The 19,208-nt window shown below is 54.4% G+C and overlaps 1 protein-coding gene across 1 annotated transcript in view; it reads left to right on the forward strand.

Annotated features, from left to right (window-relative positions):
- Positions 1-746: 746 nt before the first annotated feature.
- Positions 747-19,208, forward strand: part of TRPM8 (transient receptor potential cation channel subfamily M member 8) — a 53,590-nt gene continuing 35,128 nt past the window's right edge. Inside the window, exons 1-8 of the mRNA XM_037161456.2 lie at positions 747-863; positions 3,665-3,738; positions 8,952-9,108; positions 10,083-10,260; positions 10,624-10,796; positions 13,154-13,328; positions 14,528-14,595; positions 16,504-16,701. Coding sequence (XP_037017351.2) covers positions 747-863; positions 3,665-3,738; positions 8,952-9,108; positions 10,083-10,260; positions 10,624-10,796; positions 13,154-13,328; positions 14,528-14,595; positions 16,504-16,701 — 1,140 coding nt within the window. The remainder of the gene's footprint in view (positions 864-3,664; positions 3,739-8,951; positions 9,109-10,082; positions 10,261-10,623; positions 10,797-13,153; positions 13,329-14,527; positions 14,596-16,503; positions 16,702-19,208) is intronic.

The following is a 19,208-nucleotide window of genomic DNA, read 5'->3' on the forward strand; positions in this document are numbered from 1 at the left end:
GGGGAGGGGGAGGGCAGGGTGTGCAGGAAGGATGACGGTTTTCTAGAAACAGTGTCTCACTGTGTCCGTGGACAGCACCGGTTCTGCCTGCAGTCTGGTTTGCAGCCTTCGGGCAACGGGGACAGAGGGCTCCTGCCACGTGGGGGGTCTGAGCTGCAGAGGAGTGGGAGGGTGGCCCGGAGGCATCTCCACGGCAGCGGATGCTCCCCCCGACGCCCCAGCAGACAGCCTGCGAGAGTCTGGGCTGTACTGCCAGCGTCCCCACGGGTCCTCCGAGTCTCAGGGGGACCAGGAGGCGCACGCTGACCCCCAGGCCCTCCCACCGCCCCTGCCAAGGCCCTTCTTCCCCTTCACCTGCCAGGGTCAGGCCCGCATTCCTCCCTCTGCCCCCTCCCCCACAGCCTGGTCCTCCAGCCGATATAGGCTGCCGGACACCACAGGTGCTGAGGCCGCAGAGTGCGGTGGTCTGTGATGGGGAGGGGCACCCAGGTGGGGCCTGGCCCTTGCAGGAGAGACTAGAGACACACTGCAGGATGAAGGATGAAGGGCCAAGGCTCAAGCTGAGTCTCCAGGAGGAAGGGGAGGGAGGCGAGAGCAGCAGGGCCATGGTCAGAGCCTGGTGGCCTGCAGACCTCGGAGGACGAGCTTGGGGGAGGAGCAAGGCTTTGTGATGGCGCCTCCAGTGGAGCCCCTTTCCTGCCTGGAGCCCCACTGACCCCTCACGCCCCCATTCTCCACAGGCCAGCATGTCCATCAAGGGCGCCAGGCTCAGCATGTGGAGCAGACGGAATGGCACGCTGGACAGCACGCGGACCCTGTACTCCAGCGTGTCGCGGAGCATGGACGTGTCCTACAGCGAGAGTGTGAGTCCGGGCGCCCAGCCCGCGCCGCCTTCACGCCAGAAGGCCGCACTCGGCAGTTAGGGTTCTCTGGGGACGCCCCCCCAATACTCCTTCTTTAAAGAGATGATGGCACAGCCCGTGGTGTTTTGCCCTGTGGGCTGTTTTGGTGGAAGGCAGAAGCGTTTTCTTCTCTGTGTGGTTTTTCCAGCCGTCCCTTTTAAGGGCGGTGACTGCAACCCAAGTAAGCTGTGTGGATAATGCGTTTCTTGTCCGGCCTTCATGGAGACCTGAACACGGCACTTTGGACAATCATGTTAGTATTCGGCCTCCGTGGTCTTCCTTGCAGCCCCCTCCGCTCGCCGCAGAGACGCCTCTTGATTCTGAGTCCTTGTCTTTGACTTGAAGGTCAGCGTTCTTGCCACGGCGTCTCACCTGTTCCAGGCCGGCGGCCACGCTGCCTTTGGGACGCAGAGACACGCCGTCCTTGCCGGTGGTGGGTGAGCCGGGCCCAGGTTGGGTGCCCGCCAAAGGCGGTCTCCTCGGTGCCGGGCACTCAGCATTTTTGCCCGGCCGGTGGTCGAGTGGCTGACTGTGTGATGCGCCCATGACCTGCAGGAAACTCCCTACCCCTCGCTCCCATCCCGGGTCTTCAAGGAGACGCTGGCTCTCAGGCATGGCCCCTGTGCTTGTCCACTCTCCACACCCTGGCCCTGGCCCTGTGAGAAGCACGCAGGGGACGAGGGACAGTGGTGACCTACGCAGTCCCCTCCTCCAGCCCGTCTGGATCGCACGCTGGCTCAGGCAGCTGTGCCTTGGGGAGACGGGCCAGGCTGGGTCTTTCTCTTGCGGCTCCTGCGGGCTCCCACTGCATTCCTGAGTGGACTTCCCACCCCCCAACCCTGCACCCCTGCTGGTTGCCCCCTTAGAGATGTGGGCGCCTGTGGGTAGAGCTTCGAGGCCGCCCCGGCACGTCTTGGGTCTGGAGGATCCCGTGTGGCCCCTGAGAACACACGGCTGTGCAAAGTGAGTGCTCAGAGGGAACTTTCAGGTACGCCTCAAGCACACAGCTTGGGTGACAGCAGAGGCTGTGCCACCGGGCCCTGCAGGACACTTACTGCCTTACGCCACACTGCCAAGACACGGAGTCAAAGTAGCTCTGCCCGACACATAGAAACAGGCACAGGGAGGCCACGAAGAAGCCATTTTTCCCACCAGCCCTCCTCCACGGTGATGGGGGGCCCAGTTGCAGATTCGCTGCCCCACCCCTTGTGCCCACCCCTTGTGTGCGTGTGTGTGCACGCGCACATCCCGGTTTCCAGGTTTGCTCTCTGGAGCAACGCCACTCTGGACCTTCTGGAGCGAGTGAGCCGCGGCTCCTGGAAGTCCCCTGGGTTGAGGCTGGTGGGGCAAACACCTCGCTCCCAGGGCGTTGGGTTTAACATGCAGGATTATTGGGGGAACTTTTGTTCCAAAGGCAGGGAGCAGGAGGCCGGACGGGCATGCTCTCCGATGTCCTGGGGGCACAGAGTGGGGAGTGGCCAAGCGGGAGACTGATGGATGCACCGGGACTTTGTGCCGGGGGGGACTGTCCCACTCCATTTTGGGGGTGCAGTCTGGGGATGGCCTCCCTTTTGGGGGGGGTAAGGAGTTGGGGCCGACTCTGGGGCCAGCAGCCTGACCTGGAAAGACAAGCTTGTGTGCGGCTGTCTGACAACTTCAGCTGCCAGTGCCTGGTGGCCAGAGGGAGGTGGCTTTGGGCTGCCAGCCCCAGCTCCCCAGGGCCTGACAGCCCAGGACCGGACCACCCACAGCCGGGCATTCTGGGCTTGCCAGTCATTCCCAGGACAGCCATCCCTCTCCACAAGGGACCCTTTCTCGGGTGTGACTGTGCAGGCAGCAGTGGACAGTGGTCCAGAGTGGTGCCACCAGGTTGCTCAGCCACCTGCCCACCCTGGGCACGAGGCCCCCGCCTTACCCTTCACCCACATTCTGGGTCACTTGCTTGTCAATCCTTCCGACCTGGTGGGTGCGCGTGGGGCCGTTGCTGTGGCTTCGTTTCAGATTTGCCTCGTTACTGGTGGGGTTGAGTTTCTTTCTGCACACTGATGGGGCATTCGTGTGTCTTCTTTTACTCTATGCCTGCTCAGGTCTTTGCCATTTTTCTGCTGGGTCGCCTGTCCTATTCTTAGTGATTTATAGTTTTTTATGTATTCTGTTTACCAATCCCATGATTAGTGTGTTTCACAGTATCTTCTCCCATTTTGAGGAGTGTAGGTATTTTTGAAGTATTTTTCGTCTGTTTCCAAATAGTTGCTTCTGCCAATTAAAGAGATGTTTTTGGCTTATAGCAGTCTCCCGATTGCTTCTCAGAGTTAGGTTCCAGGTATAGAGCACCACCCTGCCCCCAGGGAGAATACGGCTACCGACAGAGGTTTCAGAATCTGTCTTCTTTTGAAAAGCAAGCATAAGAGGAATAGAATCTGCAATAATGCATTATTTATTTATGCTAAACTACCAACAAATGCTTAAATTCCCCCATAGCCTTAGTGATGGAAAAACATAATTTATGCATATAATGACATTTATTATAACTCTAAGTAATTTTTAGAAAAATTTGCACTTAGTTATAAAAAATGTAAACATATGCCTCTTTTTAAAAACATCGTGTTCTCTGAAGACTATGAATGGATGTTGGCCGCTATGAATATGTAGTACATTCCTGAAGCCTTCGAAGTAGACTCAGGCCATACTTAGTGTTTTAGTCACCGCACGGCGAGGGAATTGATCAGTAACGTGTGGTCCAATGTTCTCTTCCTCCAAAGGACCTGGTGGACTTTATTCAAGCAAATTTTAAGAAACGAGAATGTGTCTTCTTCACCAAAGATTCCAAAGCCGGGTAAGCAGTTATTTTCCCTCTGTTCTTGCTTCCGCATTCGAACATGATTAATGATTAACATAATAAATGATTAATAGTCATTTCAACAAACAAGCACATGCTCCTAGTTCACCATCAAGGTCACCTCCACCCTGCAGTTCTCAGCAGTGGTGCAAGAAGAATTCGGCAAGTAGATTGAAGTTGGCCCCAGAGCGAGATCATTTTGTCTTCTATTTGTACCTTTGGCAACCGTTGGTAAAGTCTCCAGGAGAGGCTGTTGCCCCATTCAGCATCCCCACAAGCCTGTGAGCCCACCCAGGTGGCCGTGGCAATGCATGTTGCTGTTTTACAGTGGCTGGCAGGCAACACCACGTATGTGCATGCATGGAATCTGATAGGCTCCCTGTCAGGCTGTTGACCTTGGGCCTTCCCATTGGATCAGGTGCTCGTCTACTGTGAGTCTCCCTGGTGCTGGAACACCGGGGCGGGGCTACAGAGGTGGTGGGAGTGGCCCCAGCAGCTTGGCCCCAGGAAGGCCCTGCGTGGGTGCTACCTAGTGAGTGCAAGATCGAATGGACAGATGGACAGACTGCTGGTCTGTCCCACAGAAGATGCCCTTGGGTCCTAACAGACAATTTAGTCCCACCTCCCTCTCCTCTTGGTCCTCTCTGCCTTTTTTCCTTTGCTGCTGATAGAAGGGAGGGAGAGTTTATAATTAAAGCGCTGACCCTCTGTTGAGTGGATGTAGGAACAGAGCAAGGTGTGAGGACAAGAGCAGGGGCGTTAGAAATCAGCCCAAGGCCAACCTCGGCCTGGCTGCCTGCTCCCCGAGTGACCTTGAGCCAGTTATTGTCTTTTCTGAACCAGTTCTCTCACCCTAGAGTGCTGGCCAAGCGTTCCTCGTGGGCCTGGTTCCGATGCAATGAGGTGACCCATGAATACCCGCCACAGTGCCCCGGAGTAGAACAGATTCTCAATACATGGGTTTTCTCATTTTGTGTGGATTAGAAAATGGGCGTCAGAAAAACAAAGACTTTCTTTCGTCATTGGTACGAATCTCCTCAACACGAGTCATGTGACAGAGTTAAATTCCCCAAGTGTTTCCCTGCAGGTTTTGCTATTAACCCATTTGCGGAACCGGGACAAAACACAGTTTGGACGCACACATTCATTCAACACACACTCACTGGGCCTCCACCACGTCACGGGGACTTTCCGTCCTCGATGGCCAGTTCTCCAGCTCCCCCTGCGGGGCAGCTGCTAATGGCACTGGACAGACAAGGTGCACGAGGTCCCGGGGGTTCGGCATGTTACCCAAGGGCACGTGGCTCGTGGGAGACCACCGACCAGGGATGGACCCACGCTTTCTGATTCCCAGGGTGTGCGTTCTTGTGTCCCCAGCCCCCGCCCTTTGCGCTGCCTTGGGCAGACATATTCACCTTAGTTGCAGAGACCCCTCTAACTGGCTTAGGTGAGGGAGGGGAGGACAGGCCTCCTGGCTAAAAGCACAGTGAGATCCAGGGCTCAAGGCCACCAAGACCCTGTGTCTTTCCACCCGTTGTTTATGCTGTTCTCTTGGCCGGCAGTGGTGGCAAAATGGTCACCGTATCTTTGGCTTCTGTGTCCCCAAGTTACCATGGGGAGCAGAGGGCCTTGTCCCCTAGTGATTCCACCAATAGGTCATGGCTCTCATTGGCCAGGATTGGGCCGTGTGTCCATCTGTACGTGGATCCCCGGCTAGAGGATGGACCGTGTTGGTTGGCCAGGCTTGGGTATTGTGTCCACATGGATCCAGTGTGCAAAGGGATGATTCCCCGAAGCAGAATCCGGGGGCTCCTGCTGGCAGAGGAGGCGGTGGGTGTGAGAACTGGAAACCCAGAGCCAGCCCCTCACAGGCTCGATGACAGCTCGTGTCTGGCCTCCCGTGAAGGGAGCTGGGGTGAGCAGCCCCCACCGGGACAACACAGGCAGAGGACAGGGACCTCTCGGCGCCTTCCAGTTCCCATCTCAGAGGGGGCATGAGGTTGGAGACCAAGGTCAAGCTCTACACTCTCCGAACTTCCCGTAGTTGTAATTTTTATCTCTCCAAAGGTGGTGGAGAACTCCTCTGCTAATCTAAATCACCCATCAGACCAGGGAATCCAGACTATTCACAGGGAGACTGATTTTGAGGCTGCTTGCCACACTTACTGACATATGGCTGTCCAAGAGTCCTCAAGAGTCCCTGGGGTCGCCTCGTGGGCTGAGCCCAGCCACTCATGTGTCTCCACTCTAGCCCTTGGTTGATGCCTGTTTGTGGAGAGCGATGCCCGCCCATTGCCCCTGCCGATGATGCCCCTGAGACACTGCCACCTGGCTGGGGCCGTAGCCCCTGACCTGGCCTTGTCCTCTCCTCTGCTGTGGCCAGGCCGGGTGTCAGGCGGAAACAGGAAGAATGCTGCTTTCCCCACAGGTGCTCTGTGCCGTGGGACTTCCTGCCGTGACAGAAGTATCCCACAGGCACACTGTCCTCTATGGCAGTCACTGGCCGTGTGCAGCTGTTGAGCGTTCCCACTGTGGCTAGTACAGCCACGGAATCAAGTTTATGTAATTTTAATTAAATTCAAATGTAAAATCAGATAGTCACACGTGGCGAGGGGCTACCTTATTGACAGTACACGCTCAGATTCAGACTTGGTCTGGGAGTCAGGACTGGGGTCCTGAGGTTGTCCTCTCGCTCCATCTCCCCTGTCGTCACCCCACCCCTCCCCCAGATGCCTGGCTCCGATGCCTCTCTGGCCACTCCGGTTTGTAAATGAGCGTTAGACTCCCGCTGGGGCCCACGCCAACGCACCATTCACAGCAGAGCAAGCTGCCCTGCAGATTCCTGCCCAGTGCGCTTGTCCTCATTAGGAACTCTCTCTGTGGGGCGACTTCCATAGTCACCCCAGGCCTCAGAAGGTCGGCAGAGGAGCTCATTTCTTGAGACACAGCGAAGCCACTTCTTCCAGGCGGTAGACTCTTGGCCACAGTTGGAGCCCGTCTGCAGCAGCTAGTTCCTGCCCTTGTCCCATTTTTAGAAGCAGTTGCAGAAAATCATATCACTGTCATCATTTTGCAAACTGCAAACGAGATCTACCGCTACGGAGTGTTTTTAGAAGTCAATCTACATTTTTGCAGTCTTCCCAGTAAGCTTGTCACTGAAGGAGGAGGTGAGAATACAGGCCGTCCCGTGGTCGAGGCAGCCACAAGCTCGCCTTTTGGAAGGCCAAACCCCTACTCTGCACACACCGCTGAGGATGGACGAGGGTGCAGGCCGTTCGCACACAGGCCAGTCAGGGTGTTCATCGCTTGTTCATTCCTTCCTCGTCCCGACGGTGTTTGCTGAATGCCCTCACGTGCTGGGCACAGAGGGTATGCGATAAACAGAGGCCAGCCGGGGGCTGACCCCAGCAGATCTCCTCCGCTTCTCTGCCCCTCGAACCTGCCCTATGCAGGGGGTCCTTGTTCCAGGTCAGCAGCTATAGCCATTCAGGCAGTGTGCTGTCCAGGGGTCAGTGGGGTTGAACCCTGTGCTGTCCCTGCATCCTGGCCAGGCCCATGTCTGCCAGAGGGGCTGCCTTTCCTAGTAGGTTTGTGGCCAGAGTGACCCCATACTTTCCTGGGGGCCCTGGGGCCCTGTTGACAGTGGTGGGGGCACTGATCCCACTAGGGCTTGGGCAACGGGGTAAACGGGCAGATCGGGACATGCTCACTGACCAAGTGAGGGGCTCTGCTGGCTCCGTTATTTCTGTGCTGTTTTGGACAAAGGAGAGCTCTGCCTCTCTGCCTGGTGACAGTGGCCAAGCAGGGCTCTCACTTTGCTGTGGAACAGGACTCTGTTCTTCTTGTCCACCGGCTACAGCCCCCTTGAGTCCTTAGCACCCTTCTGAATCTTGTGTGAAGGTTGACAGGAGAGGGACCCAGGAGAACTGAGTGGGTGGAACAGGCAGAAGGAACCCGGGAGGGGGAGCAGCGCCTCCCGAGGGGTGGCTTTGGCCATGGTACCATTTTTGTGTGGTTGTTCATCCCCGTGGACACCACAGCCCTCCGGATGCAGCACAGGCCTGGCAGAGGGGCCAAGTAGTCACAGATGTGGTTTTAGATTTTTTTTACTGCATTTTTGCTTCTTTTCTGTTGCCACTGCTTTCGTTACTCCCCAGTTTGCACGCACAGCACCAGCACAACCTAGAGACACTGGCTAGAGTGTGCGCCGTGTGCCAGCATGGTGATGCTTTGCTCAGCTCCAGCCCCCTCAGCAAGCCCAAGAGAGAGGGGATTGTGCGGAACAAAAGCAGGTACTGGTTTGCTTCTCACCGAATGCCGCCAGGTGCTGTGCTTGGCTATTCCCGAGAGGACACCGGCAACCTGAGGCCGGAATCCCACACAGCTAATGTGTGGACGCCATGGAGCTCCGCCCAGGTCTGCCTCCTGGTGGATTTTTACTCCATGTTTGCTGAATGACTGCCGTTCGTTGGCAGGAAGAGGGGGAAGAGGTGTTACCACTTACTGACTATCTTTTCATCCTCTTCCACTCTATCCTGCATATGTATCACTTAACAATGAACTTAGTTCTACTGCACTTCTCATGCGAAGAGCTGGTGTTTGTTTACTGTCCGGTTTGACCTTGTCTAGCCCAGATGATCAAAAGTCTCCCAGGCGGCCGATGTACAGTATGGAAAGGATGATCCCTTTAAACTCCGGAATGCTTTGGGCCCCTGCCAGGGAACCCCCTATCTCCAGTGAGTACAGCCCAAGAGAAGGAGGGCCCGCCTAGATTCAGAAGAGGGTTAGTGGCTGGGCAAACTGGCAGGGCTGGCACTGTGTCACCGAGAGTGGCCCAGGGCTCCTGGGCATTATGACCCTTTTGTGGGAAGCCGAATAAGTAGCATCCACATTTGTAAGGCCCGTTCCCAGGATAACGTCACCGCTCCTTACGTACGAGCCAGACTCCAGGCAGCAGGGTCTGCCCTCCACCCTGCTCTCAACACAGAGCCTCCTTTGGTGGGTAGACGGGTAGACAACAGACATGAAACACCAAGACGGTTTCTCAACAACCAACTGAGATGACGACAATAGTCTAAACAAAGCTGGATGGCCAACTGTCTTTTTGTGCTAACTTAAGCTGGTACTGTGTGGTTTATTTGAAAAATGTGGTGAGCCTGTTTAAGTCGGTTGATGAAATGCGTTCTCCGCATCCACGCCATTCCTCGCAGGGAAAATGTGTGTAAGTGTGGCTACGCGCAGAGCCAGCACATTGAAGGCACCCAGGTCAACCAGAACGAGAAATGGAATTATAAGAAACACACCAAGGAGTTTCCCACTGATGCCTTCGGGGATATTCAGTTTGAGAGTCTGGGCAAGAAAGGGAAGGTGAGTGATGGTTTTCTACTCTCACTAGCTAATACATGTACTAACACCACTTGGGGCTAGCTCGAGTTATCTTGAACTGTCTTAACAGTACGGAGGCGGGAGAGATGGGTGCTCCATCCAAAAACTATGGCAACAAAAGACAAACCTTGTAAAAGTATAAAAGCTGAGATTTGATTATGTGCAATGGGGAAACTCAGGTGACGACTGGCCCCTCACCTGGTGGCCTGTGTCCCACCCTACAGACAGCTGTGGAGGGCCCACATAGGCTCTCATTGGTGCCAGAGGCCTGGCCAACACTTTCTAAGCTGTCCTGTTTAGTGTGGCGTGTGACATTCTTGAGAATGCATATGGCCCTCAATAATGGCTACACACACCCACTGCACACCCACGTTGCAGGCCCTTACATGGAGTTTTACAACAACCTGTAATGACAGTTAACAGCGAGTCCTTAAGCCAACCCCACCCCAACCCCGTCTCAGGGACAGAACCATTCACAGGCAGCTGGAAGCCAGGGCCCTGATCCCCCCCCCTGACCCAGCGCTGTCGTGGAAGCCCCGGGAGGTGACCTGGCTCCCTGAACTGCCCTCTCCTCCCGGGTACCCGGCCCCTGGACGCCGGCCAATGTCTCTAGTTCCGCAGCGCTCCCTGCATCGCGCACGCCCCCCGCCCCCGCCTCAATATGTTGTCACCTGGATCACTGGGGGGCGCCCTAAAACACGCCGTAGACCCCACTCTGCCTGCTGCAATGAGCACACCTCCCAGGTGTCCGTGCCTTTCCGATGAAGTCCCAAGTTCTCCGGCTGGCTTGGAGCGACCCTTGGTGGCCCTCCCACATGCCCCCAGTCCACTGCTGTCCTTCCACTTTCCCACGGGGACCTTCCTTCCTGGTCCCGTGGGAGCAGGTAAACCTACCAAGCGAGCCCCGTGATCGGGAGGGCACGCGCCGACCCCGACGCCTCCCCTCTTCCCCACAGTATATCCGACTGTCCTGCGACACGGACGCCGAAATCCTCTACGAGCTGCTGACCCAGCATTGGCACCTGAAAACGCCCAACCTGGTCATTTCTGTGACCGGCGGCGCCAAGAACTTCGCGCTGAAGCCGCGCATGCGCAAGATCTTCAGCCGCCTGATCTACATCGCGCAGTCCAAAGGTGCGCGGTCCCGCCGCGGGGCGTGCCCAGGGGCGTGTCCAGCCCGCGGGCCCGCCCAGAACCGCCCTCGTGGGCGGTGCCTGGGCTTCGTGGGCAGAGCGGGATTCTCCTAAGCAGCTTCTGCGCAGAACCCGGGTGCTCCAGAACTAGATGGTTCATCATTGTCTTAGAAAAAGCGAGGTCCTCAAATGAGTGGACCGGGAGCTCTGGCGGGTGCTGGTGGTGGTGGGGGGGTGGTCACAAACTAACTTTAAAGTCAGCGTTAAGGTGACTTCATGTTAAAGTGGGGGTGCTTCCAGCTGTGAGCGCAGGACAAGAGCCCTACTCAGAGCCAGCTGAGCCCTTGCTCTCCCTCGGTGACAGGCGCTTGGATTCTAACGGGTGGCACCCATTACGGCCTGATGAAGTTCATCGGGGAGGTGGTGCGAGACAACACCATCAGCAGGAGCTCAGAGGAGAACATCGCGGCCATCGGCATAGCGGCCTGGGGCATGGTCTCCAACAGGGACACTCTCATCCGGAACAGCGACGTTGAGGTGAAGGCGGGCGGGAGGAGGTCGGCCAGGTCATGTGGGGGGAGACCGCTGCGGGAGTCAACTCCCCAGAAAGTCGGATTTTGCAGGGAAGGCCTTTGGGACCTCAGAAACTCAAAGGAAGGCTGACATAATAATCCAAGAACTCCAGGGAGGAGTTGCCAGTGGCTGTTTTTGGTTCTTTGAAATCTCTTCCCAGCAAATCCGGGTAGAGTAGGAGTCTTTATTCTTTGTACCCATGACCTGAACCCATCACAAGAGGCTCAGGCCTGGCTGCCATATCCCATTTCTTGGTCACACCCAGGAATTGAGGTCAGCCATGTGGCCCCGGTTCATTTGGCCTGAAGAGGCTGCGAGGCAGCCCCTGTTAGTCATGTCTGCGATGCAAGACAGACAATGGGGTTTGTCTGAAGTGTGGAATCTTGGACACAGCGGTGAGCTGGGCACCTCCTTAAGCTACAGGTGTTTCTGACTCGGAAACTGTGAGCTCAGAAATTCCAGTTTAATCTTTCATCTGGGATCCTGAGAAAGGTGCTACATGTGTAGGATCTGGAGAATTACTTTGTTTTACTTTTATGTTTAAAAGATTTTCTTTCTTTATTTGTAGACAGGGGGAGGGAAGGAGGAGAGTGGGAGAGGAACATCCATGTGTGGTTGCCTCTCATGCGTCCCCTGCTGGGGACCTGGCCCGCAACCCAGGCATGTGCCCTGATTGGAAATCGAACCAGTGACCCTTTGGTTCCCAGGCCAGCACTCAGTCCACTGAGGCACACCAGCCAAGCCTGTTTCTTTTTTATTTTTAAAAATTATTTTTCTTTTGTGTCTGTTGGCATCTTTGAGGTTACTAAGGGGCAGAAGAGAAAGGGGAGGCATTTCCTGAGCGCCTGCTAGGAGGCACATGGCAGGGAGGGTGGGGGTGGGTTTTGGGGATGGGGAAGTCTGGGTGACAGTCACCACTCCTTTTCCACCTGCATCGCCTTAAGAGCAATTCCTTCTCTGGAGTTTTATAATAATAACAAGCTCGTATTGTTATGGGATAAAGTAACTGAATGGTAGCTTTTATGGTTATGACTAGGTACTCAGCCAGGGATGGAAAAATGACTTCACATCGAATGCCAGCTTTAGGGGGACTGTGGCAGGCTGGGTGGGAAAGAGCATGTTATCTGTTGGTGACGTCTGTCCTGGGCTTGGGAGTCAGCTTATTCATGGTGGATGCATTGCACTTATTCATTCATAGAATCATGGAATGACCCTGTAAAGTAGATATTTTTACTGCTGAATTGGAACAACAGCAACAAAAGAATTCAATGTTTCCCTGGTGGCAGTGTGTAGGGCCCGTTCTCTGCCAGCATGCACAACTTGAAACGAATATATCTAGATTAAACAGAGTGCTCCAATCACTAAAAAATTAAGAACCAAACAGGCAGCTTTCTTGTCAAATAACTATTGAGTCAAAAAAACTTTCAAAAATATAATCGCAGATCACTTAGCAATGAAAATGAAAATATTATATATTGAGACTAATGATAGAAGTCCAAAGCTGCACTCAGAGTGAAATGCGTAGCCATATATCTTTATTGCTCAAAAAATAAAATAGTTCAGTAATAATAATAATAATAATAATATCTAACATTTATTTAACAGCACTTACTATGTGTTAGGCTTCATTCTAAATACTTTACATATATTAACTGTTTAATCTTCCCCACGGTCCCAGGAGTTCAGTAGTACTCACTATGGTGAGGAAACTGAGGCACAGAAGTGAGAAACATCCTTAACTTAAACGGCTAGTAAGTGGGAGAGCCATGGTTCATGATCTTTTAACCACTATAGTCTTCAAGTTAATGGTCTTGAAAACTAATAACACCCACTAACTTAGGAAGAGTAGGAGGAAAACACTAATATTTAATCAGAAATAAATTAGAAAAGACAAGAATAGAAATAGTCTTTATTATCTGAAATAACATTAACAATTTAAGTAGTAAATAGAACCAATAACCAGATATGGTAATGCACATTGAGAGAAGCTGTGGTCGCTGCGTGCATGTGTCGAGACATGGATGTGCACGCATGTGCGCCGTGCTGTCCTGAATGGTGTCAGTTTCAGCGAATTCATGGAGAAGAAAGAGCACAGGCGATGGAACAGGAACTGGGTCACCAGTCACTTATGTGACCACAGGGAGGTGACTCGGCCATCCTGAACCTTCATCTCTTCGAGCTGAAATGAAGGCGTGTGCTGTGACATCTCTGGGATGTTCTGCACTTAGGACAGGTCAGCCTTCACAGGGGCGATGGCCATGGCATCAGGCATCTTGGCCAGCACGTGGAAGGCCAAAGTCCAGTCTCTGTGTGCCTTCCAGGGCTGCTTTTCAGCACAGTACATTATGGACGACTTCAAGAGAGACCCTCTGCACATCCTGGACAACAACCACACCCACCTGCTGCTGGTGGACAACGGCGGCCACGGACACCCCACGGTGGAGGCGAAGCTCCGGAACCAGCTGGAGAAGTACCTCTCTGAGCGCACCATTCAAGGTCAGGACTTCGGGAGTTCGGGGTCGGGACTTAGGGGAAGGGATGCTGGACGCATATAATAACCAGAGCAGCAGCGGAGGCACCAACAATAGTGACCTGTCACTGAGTGAAGCGTGGCGAACCCCCCTAGTTAGGTGCTCCATTGCCAGAGGAGAGCGGTTACGTCTCCTCCTGCCTCGGCACACTGGCAGTACTTTGCCGGGGTCCCTGTGACAGGTGTCCTTCAACGCGCTGGAGCGACGAGGAGGCTGCCTCGTCCCGCTCTGGTCCATCAGATAGACAGCCTGCTGTCTCTTCTGCTAGACAGCGCTTCAGAACAGATGAAAATCCCCGACAGCAAACGTGAGCTGACGGAGCAATGCCATCAGCTAGCGTGGAAATGACAAAGACCAACCCACTAGCTCAATGGTTGAATGGTTTACCTCTTTGAATCTTGGCTACTTCTAAATACTAGAGCCACCGGTGAGGGGAGAACGCACCCTGAATGAAGGCCTGTGTTGGCGTGTGTTGGCCATGGGAAGTGACAGGCTCTTCCTGTGGTTGAGACGTGTCCTGGGGTGGACCCAGGTTGCTCGTGATGTGGGGACGGATGTCACCGCTGGGGCCTGTCGGGGGCGTTCTTGCTCTCACGCTTGCGTGAGTGTGACACGCTTGCGTGAGTGTGACAGGCAGGGAGGGAAGGCATTTGCACCCCCAGTGCTCTTCGCTGAGAGGATGCAGAGTCACGGATTTTTCACTCGTGGCAGGAAGGCACAGGATTATACAAACAAGTGAGATGTTGTGAGGATAAACTCCAACCCTGCCTAACATATGTTATCGAAAGTACATTCTTCACCGACTTTAGCATTTCAAACACCACTAGCAAATTGCAGCATGGCCTGTGCCAGGCGGGGAGTGGTTTGGGACCCCAAACACACCGCTAGTGATGCAGGAGTGGGGGGTCCCATCCGTCCGTGAGGCCCACACGCTGAGCTCCCAATGCAGGAGCTCGCGGCCCCGCTCTTCCTTGAGGTAGGTGTCTTTTTTTTTCTTGAAATAAGGAATCGATGTAGTTTATTTGGTCAAAAGTATTTCTATATGTGTATTTTCAAGTGTGGGGGCTGTGACCGAAATGTAGATGGTCATTCATCAAATGGTTATTCTACGCTGAGTAAGTGTTTCCAATGAGCCCGACATCAGTGGCCTTTTGTGTCTTACAGATTCCAACTATGGCGGCAAGATCCCCATCGTGTGCTTTGCCCAGGGAGGTGGGAAGGAGACTTTGAAAGTGAGTCTTGGTTTGGTTTTTGAGAAGATTGGTGAACAAGCTCACTCGTCAGGTTTGCATTTTCAGGGTTGTGGGGCTCACCCAGCCTAGCCCACCCGAACAGTTTAACTCCGGCAAGCTGGTAGCGTTTCCCCAGCACACAGACTTTCCCTAGCAGGCCGAGGTGCGTCCCCAGCTAGGATTAAGGGAGAGAGCTTGAAGCGACATGAGTAGCCTGACCACTCGTTGGCTTTGGCCATCCACCTGCTAAAGAGAAGGGTTGGTGTCCTGGGGAGCCTCCCACCCCACCTCGTAGACTCGATGCCACTGAGTTCGTCTTACCTGCAACCAGGCTTCCGTTTGAGTTCTTGGAAGCTGCTAGTGAGACTGCAGGTGAGTCAGTACTTGAAGGCATGATCGTCATTCCCATGGGCTCATCTTTCCAGGAATAGGACATGCTAAGAAAGTAATTCTAACTCCCTCTCTTAGTTAGTTTTCATGTTGACTTGCCTATCACCCTATTTCCCCCTAACTGCCTTTACCTCTAAGACAGGGATAGATGATGGGCATCTGGCTTGCTTGACCTTGGCCCTCTTCCCTCTCTTTCCCACACTACACCCTCTGAGTTACAAGTGTCCGGCAAAGTTATTTGGAATCTTATAATCTAGCACTTCTCTTTGTTTATTCTTTTACCTAACAATGATATTTTTCATTCATTCATTCATGCATGCATGCATTTGTCCATCAGCAGGTATTTACCGAGCACCTGTTATGAGATGTACTACTGAGACCATGGTTAAATTAGAGTAGAGATTCCTTTTCAGTGGGAGATTGGCAGTATGTGAATGCTTGAAGAAGAGCAGCCACAGAAAAGAGGAAGAGAAGTGGAGAGAAAGTCCCTGAAAGACAGTTACGTTTATTATTGCTCTCTGAGATTTTTGATTTGGAATCCAGAGTTTCAGAGGGCTGCTGCAGGCCTGGGGTGTGGCCTTCCTACAGCCTTTCCCAGAAGTGTCAGCTCAGCCAGTACACGGCCCAGGACTCGGAGCACAGGAGAGAGGAGAGGAAGAGGGACCGTGCCAGCTGAGCGTCCCTTCAGCCCTCCGTCCCCTCCCCTTCAGTGCCTCTGCATCACCCCCTCCCACCCCCGCACGGCCCTTAGTGCAGGCAGTGGGGTGCGGACGGCTCCCTGGCCGGTCGGGGGTTGCCCCTCTGCTTGCTCGGTTGCAGGGACCACACCCTGCAGTGGCGGCATCTCCTGGAAGGTGCTCCACCGAGTGCTTCTCTGTACCCAAATGTGGGCGCTTGTCTTGCTGTGAGGGACTGACATTCGCACCCCTGACCCCCCTGTGCTGGCCTCTGCGGTCTTTGTACAGGACGGGTGTCCACCCAGGAGGCAGAGATGTTTCTTTTCTCTGTTAATTAAAGGGGCAAAGGCAACTATTGGTGGGGGGGGGAGATGAGTCCACATAGCACACACAATGTGGCTGCTGCTCTGAAGGCCTTTTCACACCCCAGGGGGTGACCGTGGTGAACCTCCGTGGGAGAAGCCGGCAATGACGTTGTCGGACGCTCTCTCAGGCGCTGCCACTCAGCTCTGTGGTGTCAGCATTTGGGATGACCGGTGCTGTACTCGGGGGTATTTTCCAGCCATTATTTATGGAGAAGGTCAGTGAGTCACACGTGTCCCTGTTACGGGATTTGGTGCCAGCACCGGGTGGGATGCCTCTGGCTCCCATTTCTCATTCATGAAGCCATGGCAAGCATTTGGTTCGCTCCTGACGAAAATCGAAACCCCAAAGGGACACGTGCAGGGATGCTGTGTCCATGTGTTTGGTGACCCACCTTGACTCAGAACCTTGGTCTCGGGCCGGATCCCGGCCATCCTAAGGGTCTCTCCCATCCACGGCTCTGTCTCCCCTCCCCCAGGCCATCAACACCTCCATCAAGAGTAAAATCCCCTGTGTGGTGGTGGAAGGCTCGGGGCAGATCGCCGACGTGATCGCCAGCCTGGTGGAGCTGGAGGACGCCCCCACATCCTCCGTGGTCAAGGAGAAGCTGGTGCGCTTCCTGCCGCGCACACTGTCCCGGCTGCCTGAGGAGGAGATCGAGAGCTGGATCCGATGGGTGAGTCTCAGGGGAGACTTGAGGGGGCAAAGAAAAGGGAAGCCAAGGTAGTGGGGAGGGAGGACGCATCCAGTGCCTGCCTGCACTGGCAGCTTCTGTCCTTTCTCAGTGACTTTGAACCTGTGCTCTGACCCAAACCAGTTTCTTGGTGGAAATGGAAGCTCCCGTAAGATAAATGGCTCGCTGAGTTCCTGACCTCGTAAGGGGTAGCGTATGGGGTTTTACACATCAGTCTGTCTGCAAAGCTGGGAATCCTTCTGGTAGGCCATGATGTCAACAAATGCCACGCCGCATTTTGGCTGTGGCTGTGGTGGGGAAGAAAGGAATCCCCAGTAACGGCGTTTCAGAAATGCAGATTCCAAACCGAGTCGGGGTGGACGCAGGTTGGAGAAGCTGCAACTGCAGAATAACTGTCTTTCTGAATTAAGTGGCCCGTGATTCAGCTCAGAGTCTCTCCCCTTTCCCATTAGGTCAGGTAAGAAGCATGTTGCTGTTGCAGTTTCTGGGGAGTATTTTAATATAGTGCCTCGCCTTTCTTGTTTTCCTCTCTGTCTTACAATTGCTGTGGACTTGAAACGACTTTCGCTTTTGGGGCTGCTCCTGTTCATGAGAAAGCCCACAGGAGCATCAGCTCGCTCCGAGGCGGGCTTCGGCGTTTGGGTATTTGCAGGACCCCGAGCCCGCCTTTGAGATTTTCCCACAAAGGAAATGACAGGCGCTACCCAACGAGAGTTGTTTCCATCATGGAGCCCATTCCATCGCGAGAGTCGAAGGTTGGATTTACTATAAATAATAAGAAAATATTCTTGAGTTAGATGGGCATTTCTGCTTCAAGGCAGAAATCATCTGACTCAGGCTAAAACTCAGACACCTTCCACTTTCTGTGATTATATTGCCCTTTCTGGGATTCGCATCTAATCATACTCATCGGATATACTAAATACATAGTGATTGTAACCATGTCGGGCATCAGACATACACCGACAATGAAAACTGCCTGGACTTTTAATCGCGTACTCATGGGGCTTTTGCAGTTGGTGCAGATTCCCCAGAAGACCGTGCCCAAGGGTGGAATTATTCACTAGTGGATGTATGCATTCAGTCAGCTATCCATCGAGCAGCTTCCCTGGTGGGTTGTGGGCGATGCCAGTGATCAAGTGCAGAACCAGCCCCAGAATCCAGAGTCAGGGTCCCTCCATCTCTCCAGGAGACCCAGAATTTCCCGGGGCCACGCCCTCCCCTCCTGCCAGTTCTCTAAGACATTCCCTGCCACCTCCCCCTGACTTCTCAAGAACTTGACCCCTCATGGTCCCCCAGTCTATCAGCCACCCCAGCTACCAGCCATTCCTGCATTTCCAACCCTGGTTTATTGAACTGGTGCTAGATAAACACATGCTCTCGGACGGGAGCTGGAGCAGGTCCTTGAGAAAGAACAGTGCACGCACCAGATGGAGTCCCGTCCTCAGAGAGAAACACACTGAGACGCTCGTGGCGAGTGATCACAGCGGAACACATTGTACACTTTCAAACGAATGAGTGTTCTGAGGACAGGTTGCCTGGGTTTGGAGGAGCCTGAGCCCGGGGCGGGGGGCCTGGCCAGGCGGGGAAAGCCTTTCGGGGTCTCCCCGAGGAGCAGGAAGACGGCAGTGGGTGTAGAAGCAGTGAGCAGAAGCTGGCGCACTCATTGGGGGGGTTGGGTGTTGCTCAGGTGGGACAGGCAGTCACCCAGAGGTTTGAAGCAGGGCGAGGGTGTGGGCCGCAGTGGGAGGGGGGACAGGATGGAGGAGGCAGCAGTGCGTGGGGGAGCAGAGACCGCCCCCCTGTGGCCATCTCTGGGTCCCCGGGTTTGCTGAGGGTTCATATGCCCCTCTCCTTCCTCCTTTTCATCTCACAGGAAAAGGTGTCTGAGCCCCTCCATGCTGCCCACTCCCGCACGCGCCCCAGAATTGTGCGGCCTGGGCCCCGTGCCCCGTGGCATTTCTAGTCGGACCCCTTTCCCTCTGTGGGAACACAGGCCTTCCCTGCATGCTTCCACCCTCCCCCCTGAGACTCCCCACGGAGTGTGTTGTCCTTTATCTGCTGGACGCGACCTCTTCTGAACCAAAACCTCCAGCATGAGGAGGCTGTGGCCTCAAAGGTCACCTCCCCAAACCCAGGGCTCCCTCTCAGTGCGCTAATTTTGCCCCCCCAACCTGACTGGAGACGCCCGTCCACGGTCCAGCCCGCGCTCTGTCACTCCAGGTCCTCATCTAGAAAACCCACCACCGCCTCCAACTCAGTGTAACCGAATCCAGACCCGCTTCCTCCTCAGAAGCAGCGCTTTCTCGCCAAGCTGCCGCCGAGCTCGCCCATCCCGAAACCTCGGAATTTGGGGCTCTGCCTCTCTTCCAGTTCTTTGATTTTTAACAAATGTTTTACAATTAAACATTACAGAAAAATCACACAGGATGTCAGAGCAAATCTCTCGTCTCTTTATCCGATCGCTGAGTCCTCGCCTCCTGTTCACG

Source organism: Artibeus jamaicensis, unplaced genomic scaffold (genome assembly GCF_021234435.1).
Source record: "Artibeus jamaicensis isolate MK-2021 breed Jamaican fruit bat unplaced genomic scaffold, CSHL_Jam_final contig_944, whole genome shotgun sequence".
In the NCBI taxonomy this organism is placed as follows: Eukaryota; Metazoa; Chordata; class Mammalia; order Chiroptera; family Phyllostomidae; genus Artibeus; species Artibeus jamaicensis.